We start from the raw sequence: 12,284 nt of genomic DNA on the forward strand, positions 1-12,284 counted from the left end.
TTGTTTACTTTGAGACATCACATTATATCAGACTCCCCCCACCTAGAGTGTGACGTCATATGTGGACTTTTACCTCATTTTTCCACATTATATTATGATTAACACTATAAGGCCATGCATATACTGTAACAATTTTTGGGTGTGACAGGTCACAGCAGCTGGTATGAAATGATGGTGGTTAGCAGGTATATTCCAACAACATAACTCCATAACACCCAATAACACCATTTTGTTATATTTTCGACATAACTTCAATATCTATGGATGCATTCTGTATACAAAACGGTTATCGAAAAGGAGAACTTTTGTGTTGGTACCCGTGTTTCTCCCAAAGTTCGAACTCATGGTGCTTTAAGCGAGGTTGTGTGATGTCACACTTGCGCAGTACTGTATCGCTAACATTAGCATGAAATGACAGCTCGATGAGTTATCTAATTAACTCATCTGGAAGAAGCGTCGTTAAAAATGTTATTTTTGACATTTCATACTAACTTCATAGAATAAATACGTAATATTTTCATCACAATTTTGTATGATTGTAGAATTAAGTGTTATGTTGGAATCAACCTGCTGAAGACCTAAGCAGAGGTAGTTTGACGGTGTGGGATAACATCTCTGGTGTTTGAGGGATTGCTGACGTTTACTGGAAGTGGCAGATACATATTGGATTGTAGTATCGATGATAGTGGTAATATTATGTACCTATAACATAATATATTGTATCTTGTAGGTAGAAGTTTGGTTAAATCAAGTGACACATTGTATGGTGGAGACACTTCATGAATTACTAAGTTGTGCAGTGGCTGCATATGAAGAAAAAGCCAGGGATTTGTGGCTATTTGATTGGGCGGCGCAAATAGCTCTTGTTGGGACACAGATCTGGTGGACGATGGAAACTAATCAAGCATTTGCTAAGCTCGAGGAAGGTATGTCTTATTGAGGTAAAATTTTTTTAGTTGCAGGAGTATAAAAAATTATAAAATTCATCATGAAGTATTAGGACAAAATCAGTTGCAGTGTTCTGTTGTAGACACGTTGATGCTAATGTCAAACACATTTTGAGGGTAGTTTCTGTTGCACTGTAAGCAGACATTTATAATGTTCGTAAATTGTTTCATGTCTTTCCCGGTATGATGTCTGATGTTGCAGGCTACGAAAATGCACTCAAGGAGTACCAAAAGCGTCAGATCATCCAACTGAATGCGCTAATAGTGTGGCTGCTCGGTGACTTGTCACCGGGAGACCGTCAGAAGATCATGACAGTCTGTACGATTGACGTACACTCGCGAGATGTTGTGGCGAAGATGATTGCTGCAAAAGTTGATTCTTCCAACGCATTCATGTGGCAGAGCCAATTGAGGTTATTAATTTGACAGATATATAAATACAAACATTCAATAAAGGTTAACTGCTGTAGCTGTTTGTAATGGTCTAGCATTCAGAATATCATTGGTTCGATTTCACATATTTTGCAATTAAAATGCTTCTTTAGTGACGGATATCTACTTGTAATAAAATATCAAAATTGAAAGATTATTCATAGGGTTGCCGCCAAAAGTTGGTAAGTCAATAATTTAGTGATTTTTTAGAGTTAACAACGGATTTTGTGTCTATATAAATATGTACTTATGCTAGAAAAATAAATCAAGGTCATCCGATATATAGAACATGCACATAAAGTACAAAGAAATATGCATTATGCCTGATTTTAGAGGGCATGTCAAACTTTCAAATTGCAATTACTCCATAACATGATTTCGAGACTTACCAACTTTTGGCAGTAGTAACACAATTTATTCTAATACTTTGAGACGTCAAAGCCAAATGGTCTTTTATCCTATTTATCTCTTGATTGATTAACTATTAACGAAAAGCTCATGGACCTTGGTCATGCGTCTGAAGGGAAGAATTATAATAGATGTTATATAGTGGTTTCTTCTTTAAATTGACGGAATCAGCACTGCGAAATGAGAATATTAATATCTCAGCGAATGGAGAGAGAGGTAGTGTCGAGCCACACCGGGCGACTCTAGTCGCGAGACCAGTCGCGCAACTGGTCTCTTCGGGCGATTTACTCGGGCGACTTGCCGGCGACCAGAGAGGCAGCCAATAATAATAATAATAATGAATGTATGTCAATTATGCAAATAATGTGGCGTGGCTGCCGGCGACTGGTCACCTAGTGTGGCAGTGCTCAATACATAGCTATATGTTTTCATACATCGCTACTGATCGCCCGACCAGAGAGACCGGGAGACCAGACCGAGCGCACGAACGAGATGTTACTGATCGCGCGACTTTATTACTTGCGCGATTACTGGGCGACCAGGTGTGGCATGCTCCATATAACTGCATGCATGGGTCTGGTCTCGGCGACTGGTCTGCCGACCAGAGTCGCCCGGTGTGGCTCGGCACGTAAATGGTCTTTCATTTGTCTTCTACAGTTTGTCTTGCAGAAGTTAAGAAACTAAGCTTCACCTATCCATAATCCAACGTCACTTCCACATTGTTTCATATTTTATAGACATCGCTGGGACACAGCAATCGATGACTGCTTTGGAAATATCTGTGATGCTCAGTTTCGATATGCTTACGAATATTTGGGAAACACTCCTCGCCTCGTCATAACACCGCTTACTGACAGATGCTATATCACCCTGACACAGGTATGTACGTCCGGTCTTCAGATCTGGACCAACTACCCTCCCAAGAACCATAAATAATTACAAATTATATAATATTTAGATCAATGAAATATTATTCACCATGGTGATCGGTGTCTAAAAGATGGAACAGCGTGGCTTAGATGACACAAACGGACACTAACAAATTAAAAATGTCATGTGCATACTCGTAGGTGACCAGTCCACTAGTGGATAAAGTTAATCGCCAGATGTTCATCATTGAATCAAAGTGTAGAGTATCAGAGCATGAAGAAGATAACTAGAAAGTATAGGGTGAGTAGTTGATATTGTAAGAGTAGAAGTCAGTAGCACCGTGTAGCTATGGACTTCACAAATTCCGTAGTGAGTTGCATCTGGCCATCTACACAAAATCACATTATAATCAAAATTGAATTAATACATAATCCTTCCTTAAAAGATCAATAATACTATAATATATAGATATTTTTTTTAAATAGACCCATTTTTCTGTGCTTAGTAAGAATGTATATGTAACACGACCCCTCCGTGTCTCATTGCTTCAAATATTAATGAAGTATGGAGCCATTTTCTCCTGTTGATATTCTATGGCTTGATGATTTGATTATAGAGTCTTCATTTAATAATGGGCGGTGCACCAGCCGGTCCAGCCGGAACCGGAAAGACAGAGACGACAAAGGACCTTGGCAGGGCTCTCGGTGTCATGGTGTACGTTTTCAACTGTTCCGAGCAAATGGATTATAAATCTTGCGGAAACATTTATAAAGGTGAATGATATATTTTTGCTTGTTTTACAACAATTTCAGCAGTTATTTGGTGCACTATATATAGTGTCTTTTACCTTGGTTATTAACATGCCAGAAGTGCAGTCCAGGATAGAACTGTAATAATAATTACAATCGCCCTGCACAATTTCTGCGTACTAGAAGAAATCACATCTGTGCATGATCAAAGCCTTATTGTTTCACCATAGAAGACGGAGTTTAATAGTGCCTGTACACGTGCATGGATTTACTTGCACCAATAGTGTGTATTTTAAACTATCGCGATAATAACTGTTTACACGTAAAAGTGCTGACTGTCTCGCCAATCTCATTCTTCAAGAGTCATTAGTAAAGTAAAAAAAGTAAAGTAAAGAGTAAAGAGAGAGTTCAAAATATATTATTTTTCAAACATATATATATATATATTATATTTGACAAACAAAATAGAAGTAGGAAAACAAAAATAATTCAAAACATTAGAATTTCAAAAAACACAGACTGTCAATCGCTGTGTCTCTGACAATCGCGTACGCTTTTGAGACACAAAATTCCCTGATGTTGCAAAAATTGCGCTCATTTTGAGTCGAGGTTGGCTTAATTGTGTTAAATGCCCGGATCAGTCCTTGAATTTTGTGTTTTCTGTCCACTTTTTCCATATAGAAAATCGTTTTTTCAATTAGTATTTGATAATAAAGAAAGGCTTCAAATTATTGGGTAAGTATATATATGCATTATCAGCAAGTATTTTAATAAAAAATCGAGCAAGTATTTTATTAAAAAGGTGGGAACTATTTAATATGAACAGCAAGTAAAAAATGATTATTGGTAAGTATTATAATATAACAATGGAAGTATTTAAATTATGATAGGGAATTATTTAAACAATTTCTGGGAATTATTTAAATAATTAATGGTAAGTATAAATATCAATTTGTCAGTATAAAATCTATTTTGGACAGATTTTTTCTTTTACAGAAATAACTTATTTAGTAGCTTCCTTATTATGTTAAATTTAGTAGGATAGTATTGTTCTTTCTATCTGACTCTCCAGAACAGATTGTACTATTAGAATGGTATTTCTCTATTATTTCATCCCTTACGCCCATTTAGTGTAGCAGCATTTGTGTATCTATAAAATGGCTCAATGATGCAATGCAAGTCTCCTGAGCAAGCTTCTAGTGCCTTTAAGTTACTATTTCATTTTAACTATCAGCTGTAGCTTAACTTAACTGCACATTCCGAACCATCAGTTGTAGGTAGCTGTTAGGCATACACTCTTGATCTAAGCGCACTTCAAAGATATATGTAACCTTACCTTATGAGATTCAAACCCTTAATCTCTACTTCATTGCGGAGTTAAATAAATTGTAGTGTCTATTATATACATTTTCAACTTTGCAATAATAACAAGACATACTTCAGACTTGTATAGTGCTTATTACATATTATTTTCAGTATCAGAATTAAATAATAAGACAGACTTCAGTTGTTTACAATAAATGTATTTCTTGTGTTCAAAAATTCACAATAATAATCAATGATAACAAAAATATGACAGAATAAGACGTTTCCTTCAATGACATATCAATTACATACAACCTATTACTAAAGACGACCGATGTCGATCAATGTGAATGATTGAAAATGATAATCTAGAATACACACCCAGTCAAACGATAACATAAAAATCTTTTCCTTCAATTACGTACAACCTATTACTAAAAACGTTTATGAAATTCATAAAAGAAAACATAAAATTTGTGTTGTTTTTACTGTTATATTATTTTATGCAAGTCTACATTTAAATAACACAACATTTTAGGATTATCGGAAAACATTCCGATAATCGCAACTTTTGACAGCTCAATTTTTTTATTCGTTCGTTGATCAGTATTAGAGCATAGACAAATCGGACGACTTATTAATTGTCCTCGGACTTTTGGCTCGCCAATGGCAATACGTTTCACGGTCTTGTTTACATTACATACTGTAATAAATTAACAATATTAAATTATTATCTGATTCGGCATTTACACTAATAGTAAAAATAATAATATACATATTATATAAATAATTAAGATACTTACTTAAATTAGTAATTTTAAAAGACGTTGATAAAAACCTTTTTTGTAGTGATGAGTAAAAAATTAAAAAAAATTAATTTAAATAAATTTAATATCATACTATTACTATTAATTATACAATAATAACAATAATAGGTAATAAAAATGTACTTAGTTTAAAAAAATGATTTCTGTAATATTTGTAGTACCTACCTAGAGAACCTATATTTTTGATCAATTATTAATTTAATCTTTGAGGTTATTCGCATTTATTCTGTGAAATGTCCATCTAGCTCTTTTTTCTGCACCTCTGCGACTTCTTATTTGATCTTCTTTTAATAATAATATAATCATAAATAGTTTGTTCTTACCGATATTCATGAATGCATAGACTAATATACTTTATATGCGATAATGGTAACCCTAAAATGCCGTGCGCCTCATTGAATGTTTTTTACTTTTCATACCATCAAAATAATAATGGATATTGATTTTATCTATTGGCACATGTCATTTTAATAATGATTATTTATTTTTACTACTGATTTTTGAATATTATTTCTTGCTGTACCATTATTTTACATTCAACATTAAAACTGGCGGGCTTATACCGATACTTTGAAATAAATACTTACCATCCATTTAAAATTCTGACAGTTGTTATTTAAAAACTTTTCAAAATTGTCTATTAATACTTGCTTCAAAAATGCACGCCATAAAGAAATACCGAATCCCGAGAAAAGATTCTCGAGATCTGGGATTTCCCGAAATGTTAAAAATTTCAATTCTCGAGATTCGGGATGGAAAATCTCGAAAATTTCTCGAGAATTCCTGTCGGGAAATTCCTGAAACCCAACTCTTGTTATAAATGCGCTGTAATATTAAAAGATCATAAGGCTCCCTCTAGTAGTTAGGTACAGTCTAAGCTTTTTGCATTTACATTGTCTTATTATTTGTTTTAGGTCTAGCGCAAACTGGTGCGTGGGGATGTTTTGATGAATTCAACAGAATTTCAGTTGAAGTTCTCTCCGTTGTATCGGTACAGGTCAAAAGCATTCAGGATGCTATCAAATATAAGAAAGCTCGTTTTGACTTTATGGGCGAGCAAATAAAGTTAAAACCAACAGTCGGTATTTTCATCACAATGAATCCGGGATATGCTGGAAGAACAGAACTACCGGAAAATATAAAATCTTTGTTCAGGTACGGTGAACAGAATATTTAAAAATCTAAACATCTCATTATTGCGTAGTATTCTTGAATATAGGTCTATTATCTGGAGTCTTTATGAAGTTTCCTACAAGCTTATTTAAGAGTGTGTCCAGAAGAAATTTCTTCGATGTCTTTATTTTAAGACGTATGTATAACCATTTTCCTCACCATAATTCGTCAAACGATTATTTTCTGACAGCCTTTCTACAAGGCATGCTCGCTTTTCACGTAGGTCACTTCTGCTCTTGAAACATTTTTGCCTGCTATCATGAGGGATGGTTTCCAATCCTGGTGTCCTAAAGAATTTGAATTTATAATATGCACCTGTAAATTACTTATGTGGTCGCAGCCATGACCTATTCTGGGTCAGAACCGTTTCCTCGTGTCAAGCTTAGTCACCATTAGCGAGAAGTGCATGATTAGTCAATGCGCTCCCCAAAGGCATAGACATTTTCAGCGGTGTGCTGTGTATTTTGTTTTTGAAATTTTATTTCATTATTTAACATTGTTTATGTTTTTTTTTTCTTCTCTTGTGAGGGTAATATTTGCTATACAAGTATGTATTTTTATATAACTTTGTTTGGTTAGAACCAGTTTTTTTTTTCAATGTAAATCTCATGAAGTGAATGTTCAGAATTTAGATTTGTTATGTCCACAATGTTTTGTTTTTTTTAATAAATAAATAAATAAAAAATAATGTTTTTTGTCTTCAACATTCATCTCTTAATTTAAGAAGTGCTGTTGTATTATTCAAATTTGGCGTGGAATTTGAATCCACTATTGATGGATCAAATGCCCTGTGGTGGTGAATGGTACAAATGGTTGCACTAATGATGATCGTACGATTTTTCGATTGAGCGATGACCAAAATTGTCATTTCAATTCAAAAGTAAAAGTCATAATTCCCGCTTTTTAAATTTCATTTTTTGACATTACTTGCAACCAACCGTAGGTTTATAATAATATATTGTTTTAAGTATGAAAACTATCTGTCACTATATTATAAAGCTTTTCATACATGTAGCATTTAATCAACAGGCCCTGCGCAATGGTTGTACCAGATTTTGAATTGATCTGTGAGATAATGTTAGTGGCGGAAGGTTTCCAAGAGGCAAGACTTCTTGCCCGCAAGTTTATAACCCTCTACACTCTTTGCAAGGAGTTGCTCTCCAATCAAGACCATTACGACTGGGGATTGAGAGCTATCAAGTCTGTTCTCGTCATTGCAGGATCCCTCAAGGTAAAACATCTGTCTATAATTGATATTACCGTAGAATTACTTTGTAAGTTTTAATAAACTATGATGAATGGCTGTAAACATGTATTTTTTATCAGTTGAAAATGTTTGTCTAAGTTTTCAAATTATCTGGATTAAGTATTATATTGTTTTATTTAAAATCTATGAAAAATTAACATCATTGAAATATAACAAATAAATTAAATACTTTCATTCAATAAATAAATCATAAAAATCCTAGAAATACCTTGAGAAATTTTGACTCCATCTATGATCCTAATTTAGCCATATCACTACCTGAAAGCAACAGTGTAATGGTAAAAGTGAAAAAACTCAATTTTGAAATATGTCAATTGATTGCTATTTATACCTACATAATGAATCACATTTAAAAGAAAAATACCAATGTTGCATTTATTAAAAAATGTCCTGTAACTTCGATGCAACAATGGGATAACTGAAATAATCCACTGTTAATAATGTCATTCAAAAAATCACACCAATATAAACCGCAGACAAAACAAAATAAACAAAGTTAACGATTTGATTTCAATGAAACAAACATTAAAGTTCATTATCTCGAAACTAGTATTTTTGACTTTTCTCACTGTTGCTTTCAAGTAGCAAATGTCAACAGAATTTCAAAAAAATCCTATTAAGAATTATTTTCACGAAAGACACTGTAGTTTAATAATTTATTGATTAAAGCACTTCGTCAGCTGAATGCAGAACTATTCTAACTCACATGAGTTTTTTGAAACAGCCTACTTCAGTTATTTATTATTTATATAGACAAGTGGATGCACTATTTTTTTCATTAATAATCTTACTAAAATATGATGCGTACATTTATCCATAAAAATAATAAATAACTTCAGTAAGTTGTTCAAAAAACTCTCTCAAAAATTACAAATGCAAGTTAGAATAGTTCTGCATTCAGCTGACGGACTTGCCTAGAAAGCGATAGATTCATGTTCGAATTCCACTCATTCCACGATTTTTTCAAGGATTTGTGTATTAGGTTTTTTGCAATGATAATAATAGAAGTTGTTGTAATAATTACAGCGAGGTGACAGGCTCCGCCCCGAGGATCAAGTTCTAATGAGAGCTCTGAGAGATTTTAACATCCCGAAAATAGTCACGGACGATGTATCGGTGTTTATGGGGCTCATCGGTGACCTATTCCCAGCGCTAGATGTTCCCAGGAAGCGAGACATTGACTTCGAAAAGATGTGTCAGGCGGCTGCCGTCGATATGAAGTTACAACCGGAAGCTGGTTTCATTTTAAAAGTGAATATTGTTAATTACATACTTGGACGTGATTGATTTTCTATGACTAAGGCCAGTGTCACACAAATGTCATCTGTGTATAAATAACAAAACATAATTATAGTGTGCGGTAAAATAGGTAAATGATAATTTACCATATGGGCTTCTGCACGAGTAGATGTTAGCCATTTGCCTAATTCATTAGGACCTATTTCTGGATAAAGCATATATGTATTGAAAAAAAAACAAACATGTAATTTTTGCATGATGTAGGCTTAGTCTAAGCCCTAGAACTTGCACTACTACTTGAGGCGGGAGGGGAGATGTTCTAAATATATTTCTTTCCGGTTTGTCATATCGTCGTTGAAACTAGAAAATTGTGTAACTCCAAAAATGCTACTTTACAGGAGAGACAAAAAACATGGTTTCGTAAATAAATATTTATGGAATTTAATCATCCATGATTTAACAATGTGGAATTTCATCATTTGCAAGACGGGTAGATATCAACAACGGCCATTAGATGGCATTCAAAGTCAATTTTCGATTAAAACGGAGTTATGCATTTTTCTAGTTTTAACGACGATATATAAAAAATAACCAATATTTTGGTTTGCAATAAAAATCAAAATCATTTAACTAGGTATCTATTCTATAGTCGTACCGCTTAACATGTAAGGTTTAATGCATTTTTCCAGTGCACATGAAGTAAGCAGCGGTAATGTGTTTGTTTTGTATGGTCACTATCGCCGACGGTGTTTACATCACGCCTGTGGTATGGCCCTGCCTTTCTCGGACCCCACCTTGCTTCCTGCCCAATCTATCAAAATTTAACTATTACATGTGTGCTAAATCTATAATTCTTGATTGTAGATATCATTTAAATAGATTATAATTAAACATTTTTGCCGTACTCTAGTTCATATGTTCCATCCTATTGTATCATTGATAATTTCGTAAGTTGGCGTAAAATTTATACTTGTCAGAATATTTCATTGATGGCACAATTTCACCCTGAATTTTTTTTGTGTATCATAATATTTTGCTGTTTGATCTAATAATGTATTGTTTTTAGATTGTCCAATTGGTAGAACTGTTTGCCGTTCGACATTCGGTCTTCATAATCGGATTTGCTGGCACAGGAAAAACTTGCGTATGGAAATGCCTCTATCGCACTTATCAGGTATGGAAGATGAAAAATTATTTGAATGAAGAATCACGTAAATTTGCAGTGGCAACATGGGCAATTGACAGGTCTATTGGTATTATTTGCTACAATGATTGTTTCAATGCCATTAAACAATGCCAATGTGCCCACAATGCACAAGCAATAAGCATCACAGAATGGAAGCGGATAGATAGGAACGAGGACGACAACTAGAGGTGGCCAGGGTCCATTCTGGGCGGTTGCGCCACGAATGATAATGATTTGGTTATTTTACCACCATTACAAACCAAATTTTGTTTTAGATGGCTAAGTTAAAACCTTACTATAACGATTTGGATCCAAAGGCTGTGACCAATGATGAGCTGTTTGGGATAATAAACCCTGCCACGAGGGAGTGGAAAGACGGTCTCTTCTCGGTGATCATGAGAGACATGGCCAACATGGGTGGGGACGGAGCCAAATGGATCATCCTGGATGGAGATATCGACCCCATGTGGATCGAGAGTCTTAATACTTTGATGGATGACAATAAGGTATTTTTTTTACCTCGCTGGTTTTTAAATAATGGTATTCATTGACAGAGTTTATGTAGGAGCGTAATTAGGAATTTCAAACCCCGGGAGTCTGGGTGAAAACATAATATGATGAAGATGTTTGCAATTTTGTTCAGTGTTTGTAATATGATCCGACATCAAGTATTTTAATGTGAATTCATATTTATTGTAATGAAAAAATCACTGCAAAAATTTTATAATTATGATTTTGCACAATCGGTGTTCATATTTTTTTCCAATCCCAAAATCATGCCACCATCAATTTCAATCAAATCTTTTTCTGTATTTACTATTAATGGTCCTTTCTTTATGGTAAACCTGAAGCTATTATCGCTATTATTATGACAGAACTAAATAATGTACTTATATGATTAAAAAAAATTTTTTTAAATATTAAAATAGCCAACTTACCATAAGAAAATCGAATCTAAGCATCTAAGCGATGGTAAAATTTATGGAGTTTACCAAGTTAACTACGTTTCATGCGTTTCTTAAATAATTTCAAATGTATAACGTATAAGCCGGCTCGCACATCTAAACTTGTCTTGTCTACAATGTGTCGAATATGTCGATGTGACGTCATCAACATTCTCAAAACACACATTGCCAAATGGAGCTCTTGATATTCCATCATCTCTATTCTTGACTCTACAACCTTTGGCAGCCCCTTGGTCTCTCTCAGAAACTTTCTCCATCTGGGATGGCCTTCTATTTTACACTTTGTTATATTATGATCTTCTGTTAATATTTTATCACTTCAATAATCGGTTTGATATTTAGAAAAGTTCAGTTTGTTTTTTATCTTCTTCATTTATTTCTAGGTGTTAACACTTGCTAGTAATGAGAGGATATCTTTGACAAAGTCCATGAGACTACTTTTTGAGATCAGCAATCTCCGCACAGCCACTCCAGCTACAGTATCTCGAGCTGGAATTCTCTACATTAATCCTCAGGATCTTGGATGGAATCCGTAAGTGATTTATATGACCTATGTATGTAAAAAATGGTAAAATTTAATATTCTTTGTTGATATTATAATAATTCATAATATTTTTATGATTCATCAGATATGTTGCATCGTGGGTAGATGCGAGGGCTGATGCTTCAGAGAAATCTATCCTCTCCGTATTGTTTGACAAGTACATTCCGCCATTGCTGGAGGCATCCAGGAAGTACAAGAAAATCACGCCGATGACGGATATTCAGCAGATACAAATGGTGACATATTTGCTTGAGTTTTTCCTCACAAAACAACATCTTCCAAGCGATTCACCGAAAGAATGGTAAGTGAAGTTCTAATGACAATGCATTAATGCCGAGATGCATAGAATGTCACTGATCACAAATGCTAATT

At 34.2% G+C, this 12,284-nt stretch overlaps 1 protein-coding gene across 1 annotated transcript in view; it reads left to right on the forward strand.

Annotated features, from left to right (window-relative positions):
• LOC147071096 (dynein beta chain, ciliary-like) overlaps nt 1–12,284 on the forward strand; it is a 103,559-nt gene that overhangs the window by 51,597 nt on the left and 39,678 nt on the right. The window contains exons 35-45 of the mRNA XM_085948683.1: nt 731–926; nt 1,150–1,360; nt 2,525–2,666; nt 3,274–3,430; nt 6,453–6,693; nt 7,741–7,942; nt 9,005–9,229; nt 10,284–10,391; nt 10,679–10,909; nt 11,752–11,900; nt 11,998–12,213. Of these exons, the coding sequence (XP_085804809.1) occupies nt 731–926; nt 1,150–1,360; nt 2,525–2,666; nt 3,274–3,430; nt 6,453–6,693; nt 7,741–7,942; nt 9,005–9,229; nt 10,284–10,391; nt 10,679–10,909; nt 11,752–11,900; nt 11,998–12,213 (2,078 nt within the window). The remainder of the gene's footprint in view (nt 1–730; nt 927–1,149; nt 1,361–2,524; nt 2,667–3,273; nt 3,431–6,452; nt 6,694–7,740; nt 7,943–9,004; nt 9,230–10,283; nt 10,392–10,678; nt 10,910–11,751; nt 11,901–11,997; nt 12,214–12,284) is intronic.

This window comes from Rhyacophila brunnea, unplaced genomic scaffold (genome assembly GCF_057557595.1).
Source record: "Rhyacophila brunnea isolate RB1 unplaced genomic scaffold, BYU_Rbru_1.0 scaffold_20, whole genome shotgun sequence".
Lineage (NCBI taxonomy): Eukaryota > Metazoa > Arthropoda > Insecta > Trichoptera > Rhyacophilidae > Rhyacophila > Rhyacophila brunnea.